Genomic DNA, 19619 nt, shown 5'->3' with positions numbered 1-19619 from the left:
GACTTAGAAATTTGCTCAGCGAAAACTCGGACAAGATGCAAGTCGACTTTGAGGAGACGTCCCGGCCCGATCCGCTGCCAGAGAGGAGAGCCAAAGACAAAACGATGCGGCCGACGCTTGAGCTGGAGTGACTAGCACACTGTGAAAAAGCGACAGAGGAGAGCTGCGACATCCGCCACGTTGACTTGCATTGCGAAGCTAAGCTAGATGCCGCTGACGCTGCTACTTGGTGCTCGTGAATTGGTCCTCCAAATTTGGCGGTGGTCTTCAAAGCGACCGACTCCCCTTTGGCCGTGTCGACCAGCAACCAGCTTTTGAAATGTGCCGCTTCCGTATATTGCGATTGACCGAGCAATGTTTTGTGACTTGAGTGCTTTTTCTTTTCTTCTTTTTTTTGGTTTTCTTTTTTCATTCCCACATACCTCGAGACATGAACGTGTCAGCACACAAAATGTGCTAATCGGCTAGTCGCACGATTGAAGCCGCCGTGCCACCTTTCGGCGATCAACTGGACCAATATAACCGCTGGAATCGTTGTCACGTGTGTGTTTCAGGTCATCTGGGTTTCCAGGAGAGTTTTGTCACCCCGGGAGTGTTTACTGTTTCCGAACTTGTGCGAGTCTCTCAAAGTAAGGCAAACAGTGCTGCTCTCTCTTGCTCTCTGTCTCTCTCTCTCACCCTCTTTCTCGTTTCTGAGCACTAACGACGTCAGAAAGGTCACACCCAAGTTGTCATAGCAACCGCTGTTATAGGTTGGCGTTTTGTGACACAACTTTGGTGCGAGCGTCCATGTGTGACATAGGGTGTATTCAGATCAGAAAAGTCCTATAGTCCGCTCATTTGGTCCGGACCAAAAGCGGACTTAATTTTTTTTGTTTGGTGCGGTTCCTATTCAGGATTGCCTGGCAACCAGTTCAGGGTGTCCCCCGCCTACTGCCCGATGACGGCTGAGATAGGCTCCAGCACGCCTGACCCTCGTAGGGACAGAGCGGTACAGAAAATCGATGGATGGTTCCTATTCAGACTGTCCATTTTGCAAGCAAAGTATATTTTGTAAACACACCCACGCTCTGTGCTCCCATTGAACAGCAATGACCAGGGCAGCACACAGAGCAGAGACCCAAAAATGGAGGAAAACATGCGAGTCCTACGCGCTGCTCTGCATATTTGTGCTGTTGGTTCAGATCTACGCTGTTTGTATTCACACCTGAAAAAGTGGGTCTCGGTCCGTTTCTTTAATCCGCACCAGGATTCATTTGCGTATATTCACACCTGCACAAAATATCTGGACCAGCGTTACAATCAAACCCTGGTCCGTTTAAAGTGGACCAAACAGTCAGGTCTGAATACACACTGAGTGACGGCACTCTTTAGGCGTCCACAAATTCAGACAACCCACACAGCGCCCCGTACGTGTGCACAAGAGAGTGAGCGCGCCGCACGGGTCAGCATGTTTGCAGAGATGCGGCTGCAGGGAAATCGCTTCTCGATTCCCGCGGAGGGGTTCGTTTATGGGCTGTGTGTGTGCACTGGCACAGTCAAGGGAGAGAAGAAGCCGACGTGGCTTTTGGCCAAACGGCGGCCGGACAACTGAGAGCGAGCGTCAGGTGACCTTGGCCTCGCTTGGCCATGACGCAATCCTTCGGCGGGCCGCCCCAATGCGTGTGGATCAATATTCTATTAAAGAGGCGCAGAGGGGGTGAGGGCGGGGCCAGTGATGTAGTCTACTTAGTGTGATTGGTCACTTGAGTGACTGGGTGCGCCACCTTGACTTCCGCGTCGGCATGCGGAGGCAACTTCCTGCGTAGTCATCGACAAACGTGTGTTGAGGAGAGGAGAGGAGAGGAGAGGAGAGGAGAGGAGAGGAGAGGAGAGGAGAGGAGAGGAGAGGAGAGGAGAGGAGAGAGGAGAGGAGAAAGGAGAAAGGAGAAAGGAGAACTGGAGCATTGACACAAAGCAGCTGGCTGAGCGGGAATTCACATTTGATTAGAGAATAGCACTTAAGTTGACATCAAGGAAAACACACTCGAACGCAAGTCACCAAGTTGGCGCTTTCGACTGCCTCATGTCGAGTTCACATGACAGACAAACTCCTTCCTTCCTTGCTTCTTTCCTTCTTTCCTCACCTCCTTCCTTCCTTGCTTCATTCCTTCCTTCCTTCCTCACCTCCTTCCTTCCTCACCTCCTTCCTTCCTTCCTCACCTCCTTCCTTCGTTCCTCACCTCCTTCCTTCCTTAAGATAACTTCTCTTTTTGCAGAGCAACCTCGGTCATGCTCGCATGCACGTTCTGCACAGAAGCAGACTTCCACTTTGACATTTATTCACATACAAAGCCAACAATTCACACACGCACATCAAACTGCCAAGCGAGCACGTGCGTGTGTGTGCGTGCGCGTGATCGATGGACAGTGCTGAGGTGTGCAGAAAAGTGTTGCGTAGCCAGCAGGTCTTGTCAGGTCTCCTCCTCCTTCCTTTCATCACACTGCCCTCCTCTCTGTCAATAAAGCGGACTGGGGGTGGGGGTAGTCTAGAGGTTTGGGTCCGGACGGATATCGCGGTTTCAACCACATTGTTGTTTCTTTTTAGCAGCTTTGCTATGAAACAACCTTATTTATTTCCTCTATAGTTGTCTGAAGCTAAACTGCGTGTGTGTGTGTGTGTGTGTACATTTGTGTGTGTCAGCTCCCATCGCCGCCGGCACGGGTCCAAACTTCTCACTGGCCGACCTGGACAGCTCGTCCTACTACAGCGTGAGTCCCGGCACCATGAGGAGGCCCATCCCCAGCACCTCCTCCTCGTCCAGGTACGGCTCGTCAGAGCGTTCTTATGCGTAGCATTGTTGCGTATCACGCAAGCTACCAAAACAACACAGATTCGGCAAAAACATGCCTGTCATAGATCGGAATGGAGCAGGGCGACCAAATGCAGCTTATATACACGACAGGTAACAAGAGGCAGGTGAGAATAATCAAACTAATCATGGGCACACAGGAGGGGAGGGGCGAGCACACAGACAGAAACCATGACAACAGACACATAGTGGACCCTAAACCCCCCCACAAGGGACGGCTCCCGACATCCCAAAAACCGAAACCCCCACGCGGCGAACGGGGGGACGGGGGGAAGCGCACCAGTCCAAATGGCAAAGTCCTAACCGCGGCCGGCGGCAACTCTGGGGACATGAACCGCAATCGGCGGCAACTCTGGGGACATGAACCGCAATCGGCGGCAACTCTAGGGAAACAAAACGCAATCGGCGGCAACTCTAGGGAAACAAACCGCGATCGGCGGCAACTCTAGGGACACGTACCGCAATTGGCGGCAACTCTAGGGACACGAACCGCAATTGGCGGCAACGCTAGGGACACGGACCGCAATTGGCGGCAACGCTAGGGACACGGACCGCAATTGGCGGCAACGCTAAGGACACGGACCGCAATTGGCGGCAACGCTAAGGACACGGACCGCAATTGGCGGCAACGCTAGGGACACGAACCGCAATTGGCGGCAACGCTAGGGACACGAACCGCAATTGGCGGCAAAGCTAGGGACACGAACCGCAATTGGCAGCAAATCTAGGCACACGAACCGCAATCGGCGGCAAATTTAGGGACCCGCACCGCAATCGCCGGCAAATCTAGGGACACGAACCGCAATTGGCGGCAACTTAGGGACACGAACCGCAATTGGCGGCAACTCTAGAACACAAACCGCAATCGGCGGCAACTCTGGAACACAAACCGCAATCGGCGGCAACTCTGGAACACGAACCACAATCGGCGGCAACTCTGGAACACGAACCCCAATCAGCGACAACTCTGGAACACGAACCGCAATCGGCGGCAACTCTGGAACACGAACCGCAATCGACGGCAACTCTGGAACATGAACCACAATCGGCGGCAACTCTGGAACAGGAACCGCAATCGGCGCCATACAAAAAGTCGGGGCCACAGTCGGCGGCGTTTGGAAGTCCGAACCGCGATAAGCGGCATTCGGAAGGCGGAGCAGTGTGCAGTGGCAAGAGCCACCACGCGCCGCATCAGTGGGAGCGGGGCCAGGGAGGGACAATCACGGGTCCAGCGCAGCTGGCTTGAAGTCTGGCGACGCTCGCGGGTCCTGCGACGCTGGGGTGGAGCCCGATGGCGGCCGCGAGTCTGATGGCGCCGGGAGGCACTCCGATCGCGGCCGCGGGTCCAGCGTCGCTGGAGCGTAGTCCGACGGCGGCCGCGGAGCCGCTGGCGCCAGAAGCACTCTGATGGCGGCCGAGGGTCCGGCGTCGCGGGAGCGAAGTCCGATGGCGGCCGCAGAGTCCATGGCGCTGGAACACGCCTGGACGACGGACGTGGATCGGGTATCGCAGCGTGAGCTGATGGTGGAAGGTTGGCCCGGGCGCTGGTCGCTGAAGTGCTCGGATCATTCTGTCACGGATCGGAATGGTGCAGGCCGACCAAATGCAGCTTGGACCAGGGTTTATTAGAGAACTCAAAAGGCAAACTGACACGACTTAACAAAACAATAACTTGAGTGACTGACCAGGACGTGAAACAAGAAGACAGCAGGACATGACGACAGCAAGACCGTACGAAAACAGGAACCAAAAAGACATTAAGACAACAATGATCCGACGGGGCGTGATGGGGGAGACAGGACTTATATACACGACAGGTAACAAGAAGCAGGTGATAATAATCAAACTAATCATGGGCACACAGGAGGGGAGGGGCGAGCACACAGACATGACAACAGACACATAGTAGAACGGCTGGGGACGAGACGTGACAATGCCTTGTCTTCACCCAAACTCAGTTTCTGGCCCCAAAGTGTGCTCATTTTGAAAACGGGCAGCGCACCTGCCGGGATACAAGTGCAAAGACATAATAGCGGCCTGTGTGTGTTTGCGTGTGTGTGCGTGTGTGTATGTGTGTGTGTGCGTATGTGTATATGCATGGGTGTGTATGTGTGGGTGTGTGATTCTGTGCATGCACGCATGGTTCTGCGTTCAGCTCGGCTAAGCGCATCAAGTGCATGGAGGAGGAGGCCGACAGTCCCGGCGAGGACTCGTACTATCCCGCTCAGGGCCGCTCGCCGGGCAGCGCCAGCCAGGCTGGCAGCTGGCACGAGGAGCAAGGTAGCGTCACCGTGGCGACAAGCACACGCCCCTGCCAACTTGCGTAACGTGTTGTTGAGGGGAATTTTCACGCTGCTTCTCCTCTCGTCTTCCTCTCCTTCTTCTTCATGTGCTTTTGGTTTGCTCACGCAGGATATAAGCTACGCGGCTCTCTAGCTAGCTCCTTCATCTCCCGACAAGGTAAATGGGCGCCACCATCTGCGCCCTCACGCGCTTCGCGTTTCTTCTTGCTTCCATGCTGCTTCCCTGCCCCTCCCTCCCTTCTTTCCCCCACTCCCTCCTTCCTCACCGCAAAGCTCCTCAGCCCGCCCTGCCCCGTCGGAAGAATGCAAATTACGTTGTGGTCGGGCGGCCGCGTACGTGTTTGCATCATGCGAGGCTCGTCTTCTTTTTTTCTCTCGCCGGTCACTTGTCTGCGTGGGTGGGGCCAAAGCTGGCCATCTGACCCTGGGCGTTTGGGCCAATAGACGCGGAAGTCAGCGAGGTAACGGGAAGTGGCAAAGGAAGTGGTGAGGGGCTTCCTGCCAATGCTCCTCTTTGCTTCTTGGTCACTTTGCGCCCAACGCTCAGAGAGTAGGAGGAGCCAGTGAAGCCATTTCATGTGCAAAGCGGAGTGAATCCTGATGACCCCCCTCACCCCCAAAAACCCGAGCGCGGTGACTTGCCACGCCTGCCCTGACGTTGCACTGACATCTGTCCGTCTGTCACCGTGTCTGCAGCCAGCCCACACGCGCCGCCCTCCGCTCTGCACTTCTCGTCGTCACCCATCCTGCAGCAGCCCGCCTCATACTTCTCGCACGCCGCCATCAGGTACCACCCGCAGGACCCCCTCAAGGACTTTGTGCAGCTGGTGTGTCCCGACTCGGCTCAGGCGGCCGGACAGGTGGGCTTGCTCAATGTAAGGCGCGGCGCACACACACACAAACAGACTTGCCCCTCATGAAACGCACACGTGCGTGTGCGCCACTTTTTCCGCACAAGGGAGGATTGTTGGTGTCCGTGTGCGCGTCTCGACAGCCAATCATATACTCAGGCACAGCAGCGTGAGTGACTTATTTATGACCCGAGTCATGACTATGATTAACCCCTCCCCTGCCCCCCCTTCTCTCCCCTCTCAGCCTAATGGTAGCTCGCAAGGAAAAGTCCACAATCCCTTCCTGCCCACACCCATGTTGCCCCCCCCTCCACCGCCACCCATGGCCCGGCCCGTCCCGCTGCCCATCGACACCAAGCCGCCCGCCACCTCTTCGGCCGAGGACGGGGGTAACTCGTCGCCGTCGCCCAGTGAGTCACACACACACGCATACGCACACACACGCACGCACACACACACTCGATGTGAAGTGTGAGGCCGATGCTCTGCCATAGTCTTTGCATTCGGCGTCGGTCGCATCCATTGGAAAGTCCCCTGAAAGTGACTTTGGATGTTTTCTGTGTGCTCCTCAGCATACTCGGCCCCACCCACCAGTTCTACTGCTCAGCGATTTGTTAGCGTGGGGCCGCGAGACCCCGCCTTCAACATCCCGCAACAGCCGCAGGTGAATGCCCACGTCACTCGCTCAAACCCTGACCCCTGCCCTGATGCTAACGTGCTAACAGCAGCAGCCATCACTCACGTGTGTGTTTGTGTGTGTGCGTGCGCGTGTGTATCTGGGTTAGCATTTGTGTCTTAGGGTTAAATAGAATTTGTTAGCAAGTTTGTGCGTGTTTGGGGGAAGATGGGCTACTTTGTGTGGGAGCGGGTAGGTTGTCAGGGCTGACCACAGCGCCTGCTCACCAGGACAAAGATGGAGGGAGAAGGGTGTGCACTCAAACGAGCCAACAAACCCACAAAAAGGCGCTCAGGCGCATGATGACGTTCCGAACGGGCAGATGCCACTGCTCTCGCATTGCAAAAGATTTGAAAAAAATTCACATTTGGCCAAAGAAACCAATCTGGCTTGCTGTAGCCTGTAACTTAGCCTGAGTTAAGGGTCCTGTGGGTTTGTTGAAAGCTGTGGCATCCATGTTGAATGACATCATGCCAAAGACATGTCTCGTGTGTGTGAGTGCGTGTGTGTGTGTGTGTGCGTGTGTGCGTGCGTCGGCGTGTGTGTGAGAGTGTGTGTGTGTGTTTCAAGTACACGTCTGCAAAGTGTGTGTGCGTGTGAGTGTGTGTGCGTGTGTGTCTGTGATTGCGTGCGGGCGTGAGACTCACACATGCTCGCTCACACACGCACACTCAGGGGGAGTGTGTTTTCAGGACACTCTGCAGTGCAGAGCGAGGAAGAAAAGTCCCAACGTCAGCAAGTTGTATTGATTAAAAACTAACCTTCCACTCTTCTTCTCCTCTGTCGTGCGCGTCCACGCACGCACACACAGTCAATCACTAGCCGTGTGCAGACAAAGCCTGCAACACACACACCCTTTATTACAAACTTTTACTTGCACTTTTTTCCAGAATGCATTTTCTAAATAACGTGTGTATATATGCGTGTGTGTGTGTGTGTGCACGTATGTTTGTGAGCGTGTGATGAATGTAAAGAAAAGGGGATGCAGGGCGGGGGTGGTGATATGGTTGCCTTGGCGATGGTGCTCACGTCCTGGGCCGTCTGGTCGCGACCAGACATCGAGACAAACTTGGCGGGATGCGTGTTGATCAATACACAAGCACGTCCGCGATTCAGATGGCTCTAAAAGTGATGAGTCGCTGGCTGGCAACAAATGTGAGACAACTCAAAAAAAAGGCAAAGGTTTGGTCACTCTAGGATGACTCCAAAGTAATTTGAATGCAACTCCGGGTCGACTGGAATGGGGCAAGAGAGGGACAAGTGTGACGACTCGAAAACGGAGTCGTTCGTGGGGACGTGACGCTGACCACGTGACGCTGACCACGTGTGTTTTGTTATTTTCAGTGGTACCTGGGATAAAGACTTCCGTAGGCTCCTCCTGGTCCCGCCCCTGGACCCTTCCGCCTTGACGTGCCCCCGCCCTTCCGTGCCTGACTCCGCCCACTAGCGCCTGACTGTCGGTGTGGCTAGGGGGCGGGGCCGAGAATCACGGCCCCGCCCCCAACGCCTTGAGAGGTTCCGTCTGTCCCATCCATGGTTGTGGTCCCTCCTCTTCCTCCGCCTCCTCCTCATGCCAGATGTGGGAAGAGCATCACTGGGGGGGGGGGGGTTCTTATCACCAGCTAACGCCCCTTATGCCCCGCAATAGACTCCGCCCCCTCAAGGGTCAACTTTTTGGTAGGAGCCGAGACTGGATGGGGCTTGTTGACTCGCTGGTGCTCGATGCACACATGACTCTGCCCAAGGGGGGGGGGGGGGGGGGGCTATTTCCTGGAAGGAACTGAGAGTGGGCGGGGCTGGTTGACTCATTGCAGGTTTTCACGTGACTTCGCCTTTTCTTCCTCCTCTTATTCAATATGAAATATTTGGAATATGAAATCTCCTTTTATTGGAAGAATGAGGAGATGAGGGGAAAGATGCAATGTTTGGGAGCTCCAAATTTTCTGGGTTTTGTTTTTTCTCCAGTAAGTCCGCTGGCACCATTGGACTCTAAAACAGGATGTGCAAAGACAAAAAGGACTATTATTATTATTATTGTTATTATTATTGGGGGATAATGATGACGAGTACTTGTTGATAGTGTTGATCCCTTTAAAATTTCTGCTTGGTTGGACTTTCACAAAGTCATTTGCCAAACAAGGACATCTTTCACTTTTCCAAATATCTTTTGGAATATCAACTTTTAGCCTCCAGTCAGCCCTCGCTATTCACAGTATCTTGCCAACCAGAGTACCTTGATGGAGTACTTGAGTACATAAGTACATCAATAACAAAAAATAGCTCACTTGTGCAACTTTTTTACAGCAACATACAGCTTATTTTTCAAAAATCCAAATTACAGGAAATGCGTTCATGGAAATGTCCCCAAAAATCTTTTGTCCAAAATTTGGACTTGGGAATTATTTTGAAGCATCATCAGGTCCTTTGGAAAGCGCTGTATGAATCAAAGCAATTATGATTACAATTATATTCATGCTTTAATGTATTAATGTAAAAAATTAAGATTTTGTGGGGCAATGTACAGTTTCCTAGTTCTACGTGTTTGGCAGGTCTTTGCTGCCAAGAGCGAGGGCTGACTGTATTTTTAAAACCTTGTTTTTATTAATATGTATTTACATATTTTATTTCACCTCTGTGATTTTTAGCATAGTTTTAAAAACATGTTAATTTTGTTTTTTCACATATTTGATTTGACGTTGGATTTTTTAAAGTATTTTCTTGTTGGTGTTTGCCAGATAATCTTGAAGGGGCATGGCCCTCCGTCATTGGCCGCTCTCAAAGAGGCGCGGTCCTATACGAGCACTTAGAAACAGGGGGCGTGGCTTGTCTGGAGATGTGTAGATATGAACATATACATACGTACATAAGTATACAGTACGAAAGACGTGCATGTCGTAGTGTTAGTGATAATGTAGGTCATATAACATGGCCACTTCCTTTTATGTAAGCTCCACCTCATCACTTCCCACCATTGGTTAACTCCTCCGCCCCCTCCTCCACGGCCCGCTCCTGGCCAGCAACATGGCTGATAGTTGGTGCGAGCAGAATCATCCGATTGGCCGGCTAGCACCGTCCTTTATCGTTCGAGTTAGCAGATGAGCTAAAGATGAAGGCTTAACGAGCTAGCGCTGTACCGTATTGTTCGGTTTAGCTGATGCGACTAACGTGGCCATCAAGACAGTTGCCATTGACAAACAATACATTTTGTGCCGATACTAAAAGGAATATTTGAACGACTGAAAAGGGCCTTTTGACCTTCTTATGAAAACACGTTTATACCTGGGAGCTTCCTTCCTGTCATTGTTTCGGAATGTCCTTCACAATGGAAGGAGAGGAAAAGGACTTCCCGGAATTGTGCCCGGTGCCTCCAAGTACTCCGTGTTAGTAATATGGCATTTGAAACAGCCGAAGAGTCCCATTATTCTCCAAAGCGCTGATTTTCTTCTCTGCTAACTCGAATGACATGGCACTGTGCTAGCTGTACTATGACGTCAACTCTTCCCCATGGCCACGAGGAAGTTAACACTCACTTGAACTTATGTGAAATGAGCAACTTGGCTCAAGGTTTGTTCAAGCAGCTCAGAGTGGATGTAGCTAGCGGTGTAACGTATCGTCTGATTTGGCAGATGAGCTAACAGCTCACGTTGCCTATAAAGATGCCTCGACAAACAATCAATTTAGTGCCTCAAAGTGGGAACCGTATGCAGCTCATGAATTCAATTGTCCTAAAAATGTGAACAAACGTTTACTGAAAGGCAAGCAACGTTGATGACAATCAGTCGTTGGAGGAAAGTGAAACAATTGACCAAAAAGAAGAAGAAATGTGTTGCTTATTTCACTGAGTATGTCGCTGCCATCTTGGTGTATTCGGGGCGCCGCGCTCGTCACGTGACGCAGAAGCGTTCTTGTGGGATGCGCCCTGCTGCAATATGATTGGCTGCAGTTTAACAGGGAAACAGCTGCTACTGTCACGGATCGGAATGGAGAAGGGCGACTAAATGCAGCTTGGACCAGGGTTTATTGAACAAACTCAAAAGACAAACTATAGATGCTCGACTAGGGACGTGAATAACTGAACTGTAAGACAAAACAAGACGAGAACAGACAGGCAACCAGAAGAAACAAGAAGACATAAGACGCAAACAATCCAACAGGGAGTGACACGCAGACAGGACTCAAATACAAGACAGTTAACGAGAGGCAGGTGACGGCAATTACACTGATCAGAGCACAGGAGGGCCGGGGCGAGCACACAGACACGCGAACCGAAACTATGACATTAAAACAAGCAAACGAACTTTGACAGATCTTGAGAGTTACACGGCAGATATTTCTTTTGGCACGCCTACTGGAGGCAGTGAGATGTGCTCCAATAATATTGCAGTGACGGGGCTTAACATGTTGCCAATCCAGAGCTCCGGTGGGATTCCTAATAACGAGATGCAGACGTTGTCTTCCTGGCTCCCGTTGTGCTATTCTAGCTCATTTCTGAGACCAACCAAGACAAAGTTTATTATGCAAAAACTTGCACTTCCTGTCAACCAAAGTTAAGCTCGTGATCGGCACGGCCTTCTGGGTGTTGGTCCCTGAAAACAAATGAAAGAAAGAAAACCACACAAGCCCTGTCGTAACAATGGTCTTGCCAAGCTGTAACGCGGGGTGACGTCACTTCTTGTTTTCATGACGTGGTCACAAAGCAGCTTAAGCAGCCACACTTCATCACGACATCACTGTTTGACGCATCGACCACGACCCCTAAACTATGTTTACAATCCGTGTTCCCTACTTCTTCCCTCGCGTCGTCACGTGATCGTTCTGTAGTCGACTTCTTCCTGCTCATGTGCGCCACGGAAAAGCACGTTAGTTAACTTCTGAAGTGAACTTCATTACCTCTATCCTTTGAGCTAAGGAAGACCAACGCCGGGTAGCTTCTGAAAGTAACTTTCTATGTTGTCTCTAATGTTAGCGTCCAGCGTTACCTTCCAGTCTTAGCGTCTGAAGTCAACCCCAAAATGTATGGTTCCAATGTGAGCGTCCAACGTTACCTCCCATGTTAGCTTTCGGTTTTAGCTTCCAAAGTCAACTTTCAACATTTCATTGTTACCGTTGGTTGGCTTCTAATGTCACCATTTAAAATTAGTTCTAAACTGTTAGCTTCTGAGTAAGCTGTCGACGATGAGGTCAAAGGTTATCTTCCCAAGCTTCTTAGCTCAATTCCAATGTTAATGTATCAAATTAGCATCAGGCCCTTGCTACCGTAGCACTTCTTCCTCTTTGTGTTGGTGTATAACGGGTGACATTGGACTCGTCCAAAGTAGGGGTGTAAATCGCGGGTTTTGTCACGATACGATATCATATCGATAGAAAGACCCACGATACGATGTTTGCCGATTTCTTAAAGCCTGCTGTGATTCATTCACGATACATCACGATATAGTGCTCTACGATCGATATAGAACAATATCCTGATTTACAACAATTCATACGCAAAATCAACAAGGTACTGCAAACTCTTTATTTAGGAAATTACAAAGTGCTTCCAAACGAATGACTTGAAGCCCAAAGGGGAGCGAATTTTCTCGTCTTCTTGGACACTAGCCATAGCACCAGCCCAGGAGCCGCGTAGTTGTCGGCTCCCCTTTCCCGTGCCTGCTCTGCTCACAACACAACACGCCACGCACTGCTCCCGGAAAGAGGAAGCAAGCAACAATGAACTGGATTTCAAAATCAAGTCGCGTCTAATGTCCGAGGTAAAAAACGGGCGATATAGATCGATGTTTACGTTTAGCATCGATGCCAACAAATCGTAGAGCATTATATCGATTAATCGATGTGTATTGATGAATCGTTACACCCCTAGTCCAAAGAGATTTGGACGCCTTTGCTTTTTCTTCGTCTTCATCATTCCATGCAAATAAAGCGCTTGTTTATGTAACATTGAATGTTTTTTTCCCCATCTTTCTTTTTGTCCCAAAACGGCATTTGTTCTCAAGGCGAATGATCCGCGTCATCCACGTGTCTTTCCGCCACTTTACAAATGACGACGTCACGAGATCGGCCACTCGAGCCTCCCGATTGAACAGCGCTAAGATGCACACCGTGATCTGTTTGATAACAACCGGATGACCGCGCCCACGTGTCAAAAAAAAAAAAGTAGGCTTCTTATTTCAATGACAGCCGCATGCTAATGGTTGCCACAATGACGCGTCACAAGTACTCACATGGGGCAAAATGTCAACTTGATACGTACGACAAAGGAAATCGTTTTGCCAACTAAGCAATACAACAGCGGTCGGCTGGTAATCAGCAATAATGCTGAATGCGCACAAAACGTTTTGGTTTTGTCGTGCCAGCTACCTATGCTATCAAAGTGACGCATTCCCACGCTTTGTTCACTGCGCCAGCCGACTCACGATAAACAGTCAACTGGCTAATGATGGCAGCATCTTGCTAGCTGGACTCGACAACGAATTTCTTTGTTGGTCAGCGTGGTCGTTGTCTCCCAGCCGGACATGTGAACGTGACGTGTTTGCACAGAGAAAAGGCCACTTCCTCCCACTAACAAAACACTTGTACTCTATTCATGGCCAATTTGTTTTTCCTTTCAGTTGATATCTAAGCTCCACCTCCAGTTGCATCCTTGTAGAGGTTTTATGTGAGTTGTTCCATAAATCCCTCTTGTTGCCCCCTAATTGCGGTGTTGCAGTGTCCATCGACCTGATAAGCCCACTCCTGCCCCCCCACCACGTTTTGCTGCTGTCCTGCAGGAGAGATCAATGTTGTGTTTGTGCTGAGCTCAGCATTAACCTGGACACTTTGCACCCCGACACACACACGCACACGCACACACACACCATACACACACACACACTCGGGTCTATCTGTATTGCCACAGCAGAACTTCAAAAGATTGGTCCTACCCACCCCCACAAACCCATGGCTCCCGTCACGTCGATGCCGCTTTGATTGGTCGACCATTTTTCCAACGGCGCTTTCAAGGCCAGAAAGTTTGATGAAGGGTGTCGACTACCCCCCCATACACACCACCACACACACACACACACACACACATACAAAAATGCGCTTTCCATCGGCTTGCTATTTTAATGACAAAGAATCATTAAGCTCCTTCATGTCGTCACACACGCACGCACACATACACGGACGCATGCACACACATACACACACAAACAACGCCCCCCCTCTCCCACCCCAACCACCACCAAAAGCCCCAAAGCATGCTTGGAGGCTTTGGTTTTATAACCCCACCTGAACTTATTGCCATTTTGAGCAGCACTAATACTTCATGACATCATCATTTTCATCATCATCGTCATGGTGGATGTGTTGGGAGGCAGTCCAGCGAGGAATGCCCAACAACCACCAGTGACATGCATGCACTCACTCACTTCTTCTTCCTCTTGGACTAAAACGTGTGCCTCTTGATGGCAGTGGTGGGGCCTCCTGCTTGCCACTTGTGTGCACCGTGGCTACTTCCGTCCTTCGGTCCCTTAGTGACTTCCTGTCCTGGCAGGAAGCGTCTCTATGCAACACAAAGACAACACAATAAAATTGCTAACACTACACATGCGACTCTTTTTCTTTTGTCGTGAAAGGTCTGCTGTGCATTACGGTCCGAGACGATATGTAGGACGGTTGGAGGGGGGTTGCTGATAATGGAGTGTGTTAGGCTACGGATTTTAGTTATTGATCTGACTCCAAATTGCGATCAACACTTAACACAAGAATTGTTATGTCCAAATCCACACACTGTCGCACCTAACAATTTTGCGAGTTCGTTCTGTCAAAGAGAAGACCAGTAGATCAATTAGGCCGAATTTACCAATTGTTTAATCCTGACAAAGCAAGCTAATACAGGCGCCTGGGTCCCCCGGGTCCCTCACACTAAGATTTGTGTGTTCTTGTGACCATCAAGAGACAACACATTCTTCCGGGTTGCCCAATTTTAAAGAAACATAATATGAATATTCAAGCATGCAAAATATTGCGTGGTGATTGGTCGATGGTCGATGGTCATCTCCTCCTCGTTTGGGTTTTCCCCTGCTCAGCACAGATGTCTGGACCACAAAGACGAGTTGTTATTCGCGTTCCTCACCGGCCTTGAGATGTCCTCCCTGTCTGGACCTCCTGTTCCACAGTACTTTGTAGAAAACAAATTCATGTAGTCTGCACATTCCTTTCCACTTATTAAGCGACCACACTACTACTAGAAATGATATTGATATGATTATATGTGTCTAACGCAGCCTTAATCAAATGTGTTTGCAAACTGCCGAAAGTACATTTCCCTTTCTTCCCTCTCATGACCTCATTTATGAGGTCATCACCCGTTACTCTAGCAAGCAGCGACCAACACACTGTCGGTCCTTTCTTCCCCCCGCGGTTCATGTTGAGTCACCAGGGTATATTGGCCATTCGGTGACAACGGGCCAACGGCTTTCTCGATCAACCGGACAGTGAGTGACCCAATACATGGAATACAACAACAACCACATAGAATCATCACTGCCCTAAAAATAGCCACAGCAACGAGCACAGACATGATGAGGCCTTTCCAGCTTCCGAACGTTTCCATCCAATCAGACCAAATATCGGTGCGTACACCTGAATGATCTTTCATCTTTTTATTCAGTGTCCTTAACCCTTCCCATGCCTGGGTCAGTCAGAACGTAATTAATACGGTCAACATTTGGGGGTGATCCATAGGAAAATGCTTTCGAATCCTGAGGACACTTGATTAACGAGTTTATACTTATGTGGCACACCCCGGGGCACTCCTATGGCGTCAATATATGTTGGATCGTTGTCGCTCAACCATGGGGGCAAAACGTCTCTTTTGGCTCGCTTCAGGAGCCCCGCCAGTGGGGACTCCATATTCCAATTGAGATTCTGTATTTCAATGCGGACAACCACCACAGGCATTATCAAAGACACGAGGGCACAGATACCTGATGCATCCTTCGGCAAGCGATCATATAATTTGTTGTCACCACACCACAACCAGAGTCACTGGTCTTCCTCTGCTCCTTCCATCACTGCTAGTTGAATTCTGGCATGTTCTGTTAAAGCTTAAAAACAAGTGAATTTGGAAAAAAAACTTTGTATATCACAATTACTGTTAGGGTTTGCAGAATATCTTCATCGTATCCTTGCAAAATAAGTTAGAGTGAACACCACCCTAACATTTTTGGTGCCGAAACCCGAGACCCTCATACCCGCCATCTGGCTGACGGAGGAGGACGTGCTGCATTGTCGACAAGCCAGCGTCCTTTAGGGGGACCTGGAAAAGAAAGTCCTGGGAAGAGAATTTCTTCGCTGGGCCAGCATCTTAGGTCTGCCTTCGTCTGCCAGAGGTAGATTGACGGGTTCCCGCAATGCAACGGACCAGGGGTCAGGTAAGTTGAAAAAAAATGGTGTGGTTGTGAAACGCGTAAAAGGTGCACGGGAGACAGCTTGGGTTCAAGTCCCAGAGGAAGAAACAGGCTAAGAAAAGCAGAGCTTCTTTTTCGTTCATCGAAGAAGTGCGTAGATTCTTCTTTGTCTGTTTTTCCAAGCTGAGGGATCTGGCTTGGGTTAGAGTCCCAGTGGAAGGAACGTGCTAAGAAACACGGAGCTTCTTTTTTGGTAATCAAAGAAGAGTGTAGATTTTTCTTTGTACGTTTTTCCGGCCAAAGAACAGCTTGGGTTCAAGTCCCAGCGGAAGGAACGGGCTAAGAAAAAGAACAGAGCTTCTTTTTCTTAATTGAAGAAGGGCGTAGATTCTTTTTTTTGTCCGTTCTTCCAAGCTGTGTTGGAGGGTTTTACACCCATCTTGGATAGGCCTAGGTATAAAAAGCGATGGTGTTTGTGTGGTTGAGAGTGTGCGACTGGTAGGATAAATTGACTGCAGAGAGAATTTGGTGAGGGGTCAATTTAAACCTGCATTGAGGATCCTCAAAGAAAAGGAAAAAAAAAAAAAAAAAAAAAGGAAATAAAAAAATTGTATAAACCAAAAATACCAAATTAAGATGGGAAATAAGAACGGTAGATCTCTAGCTCTTGAAGAAGATGAGAAGTTCATGGCGAGTAAATGTCTTAATTGTATGCAATACATGCCGAAGTGGAAGAAAAAGTATGGTGTAGAAGGGAAGTTGAAAGTTGAAGTGTGGAAGATAGTGGTTGATGTTTTGGAGGAGCGTGTAGATAGGATGACAAAGGGACAGAAAAAGAAAAGGAAAGAGAGAGAGTTGAATTGTGCTAGAATGTGGTTGAAAGCTTCGCAAGAGAGAAGAGAACAAACTCAAGAGACAAAAAATGGAAAGATAAAAAGTGATGAGACTACCATTCAACTAAGGTTTGGAAAAGAATTCTGGGTGCACAGTGGCATCCCACTTGATGATGATAATGATCTAAGTGAAGATGCAACGATCTTCTTCCGAAGCTCCCAAAAGGGCAGAGGAGGAGTAAGAGACCAACAAGGCCGCAGGCCGCCATTCAATTCAAACTCCAGCTCAAATTTGGACTGTTGGAACTGTGGGAAACGGGGACACTTGGCGAGAGCGTGTCGTCGTGCAAAACAATACCAATCAAAGGGTGGAGGAAGAGGCAGAGGAAAAGCCAAATTTTCAACATGTCAAGCTTCCCCCCCCCCCCTTTTTTGACCGCTCATGCTAATACAGAGACATTGTATGCTACATTTAATAGAAATTATTGATTGGTTGTGTTGTAAGATTATACGATCTTCTATATGCAAGCTGAATCTGAGAGATTGAGTTCTTTAAATTTGAAAACAAAGAAAAAACTTAATTTAGTTAATTTGCCAGCCGTTTTTATTGTATTGAGTTTTTTTTTTGGGATTAGTGGATTGTTCTATCAGGAACCTTGAATTGAAAATGGTATGTGAATGTTGTGTGGAGTGCTTGGATGAATTGGGACCAATGTGATGGAAAGACTCCTTTTTGGAGACTGTGTGTGAGATGCAAATGAGCATTGATGACTGAATGCCCGACTGAAGGGAAAATACAGGTTGAATGGTTGAGGTTGTTGGAGGCTGCTATGGGCAAGTAGTTGAGCGACTTTGAAGGAAGAATTATTTTGAGTAAATTAGATGCTAGGAAGGGAAATAAAAAACCCGAGCAACTACAAACGAAAGAAAAATAAAAGTTGCTTTTGACAGGAGTTGCAAAGAACAGACGAAGAACAGTCCTTGACCCGGCATTTGCGTTTGGCGGTCGTTGATGTGGTTCCCAGACCTGTGTCTTGTGGTTTGTCATTTGTAACGTTTGGCTGTTGTGATCCTCCCAAACAGACATAAGTGATTTGTGCTTTTGTTGTATGTTGTAATTGGTTAGTGGGAGGACTGCTGGAGCTTGCTCCTTCGGTGTCTCACCTGTGCCTTCCTGCCTTCCATTGTCTCCACTTAGACTGGACTGTGGAGGGGGGAGTGTAGTATTGTGGTGTGAAAAGGGTGTAGGAGCCGGCTCCTGTGGTGATTGATATTGTAATTTGATTGTGGGGGAGACTGTTGTAGGTGTGGGGCTCTGGACTCTGCGGGTAGCTGTTTGCTGGGTTGGCGCGAGTGGGGGACGGCGGCATTGATTGTCCCAGTACTGGCCAGGCTGGGATAAATCAGTTAACTTCATTCCTTTTAGTTAACTGTAGGTTTGGTTCATAGATGGTTAGAAGTTATCCCATATTTACTCAATGTTTGTTCAAGTGTTTAGGACAAGTCACTCATTCTTATTGCGTGTTAATTTACTAAGTAGATAAAGTCTAGCCAAGGTTTAGTTGCATTGTTCCACAGGAAAGTGGCAATTGAAGTTATCTGATCTCACTCGCGGACGGCTCGGCCAACAACTGGAGGAGAACAGATGGACAAACTCTGCGGGGGTCACGGGCCGCCCAAGAAGGAGGGGGACGGAGCCTGCGTCGACTGGACCCTATAAATTGGTGGAGCGCATCTCACATGCCGTCCGGCTGGCCGGCAAAGGAGAATCGTGGTATCATCTGTCCCAGTGCGCCCCAGTGAAGGGTTCCTGCAAGGAACCAGACCAGCCATCGACAGTCCCCGCTCCAGTTCATACAGAGGCAGAATAATCCTCTTCCCCCTTGGTGGCCAGGTAGTCCACCCTGAGCCACTGAAGACAACGACCACGCAGCAGACATTCCAGAGTTCTCCCCGGACGGAGCAGATCTGCGAAGGGGGTGAGAATCGTGCTCACCCTCCACCAGTGGGCGTGCCAAGCCCCCAACGGCTGAACAATCACGAGCAATTTTTATCTTGATTGATAACAGTCTGGTCGCCTAAGGCAGAGGGACCGTGTAACTCTTTTCCTGCACATAATCTGGCCGCAGGTTTTTTGAGTTGCACATACTTTGGACTGGAGTATTGTGGGAAAACCTCACCTTCACTGGAAGTTATTGCTTTCATTGTATTTTCTTACTTGCGTTTGATTGATCGAGGTTGACATAATCATATGATAAAACAGGAGGGATATGTTAGGGTTTGCAGAATATCTTCATCGTATGATTATGTTGGAATATAACCTGTAATAATTTAACTAGTTTGTCCTGTCTAGACAAAATTAGTTTACCAAAGTGCTAAGATCATTTCAACTTATTGACTAGCTGCAGAGGAAGCAATCAAAGTTGCTTTGTTTACAGAACGTTGTAAAAGGTCCCCTGCTATGCTTTGATCAGCAGGGACCGGCTGCTTCACCCCAACCTGTGTATTCCCAAACCCCCACTTGCAACCCCACTTTGTTTCTCTCAATAAATAAGCGCCTGACGAGGCCTGAGTCAGATTTCATTCGACTATCGCTGAGAGCACAGCGACGAGTGAACTCTCCGCCTGCAGGTGTCTAAAACGACTAACTTGTCTCCAGTGTGGTCCTTGCAAAATAAGTTAGAGTGAACACCACCCTAACAATTACAAACT

At 49.3% G+C, this 19619-nt stretch overlaps 1 protein-coding gene across 9 annotated transcripts in view; it reads left to right on the top strand.

Moving 5' to 3' along the window:
• Positions 1 to 12624, top strand: part of nfia (nuclear factor I/A) — a 35664-nt gene extending 23040 nt beyond the window's left edge. For 4 of the 9 annotated variants that reach the window (XM_061297012.1, XM_061297013.1, XM_061297015.1 and 1 more), the window contains 9 exons: positions 555 to 629; positions 2684 to 2804; positions 5008 to 5132; positions 5265 to 5312; positions 5852 to 6030; positions 6114 to 6175; positions 6251 to 6416; positions 6579 to 6670; positions 8027 to 12624. In XM_061297012.1, coding sequence (XP_061152996.1) covers positions 555 to 629; positions 2684 to 2804; positions 5008 to 5132; positions 5265 to 5312; positions 5852 to 6030; positions 6114 to 6175; positions 6251 to 6416; positions 6579 to 6670; positions 8027 to 8129 — 971 coding nt within the window. In that variant the 3' untranslated portion in view covers positions 8130 to 12624. The remainder of the gene's footprint in view (positions 1 to 554; positions 630 to 2683; positions 2805 to 5007; positions 5133 to 5264; positions 5313 to 5851; positions 6031 to 6113; positions 6176 to 6250; positions 6417 to 6578; positions 6671 to 8026) is intronic. The other 5 variants (XM_061297016.1, XM_061297018.1, XM_061297014.1 and 2 more) reach the window with 4 other exon arrangements.
• Positions 12625 to 19619: the final 6995 nt, after the last annotated feature.

Source organism: Syngnathus typhle, linkage group LG14 (genome assembly GCF_033458585.1).
Source record: "Syngnathus typhle isolate RoL2023-S1 ecotype Sweden linkage group LG14, RoL_Styp_1.0, whole genome shotgun sequence".
Classification (NCBI taxonomy): Eukaryota; Metazoa; Chordata; class Actinopteri; order Syngnathiformes; family Syngnathidae; genus Syngnathus; species Syngnathus typhle.
Note: the sequence above shows the minus strand (reverse complement) of the source record. Positions and strands in the feature narration are given on the sequence as shown.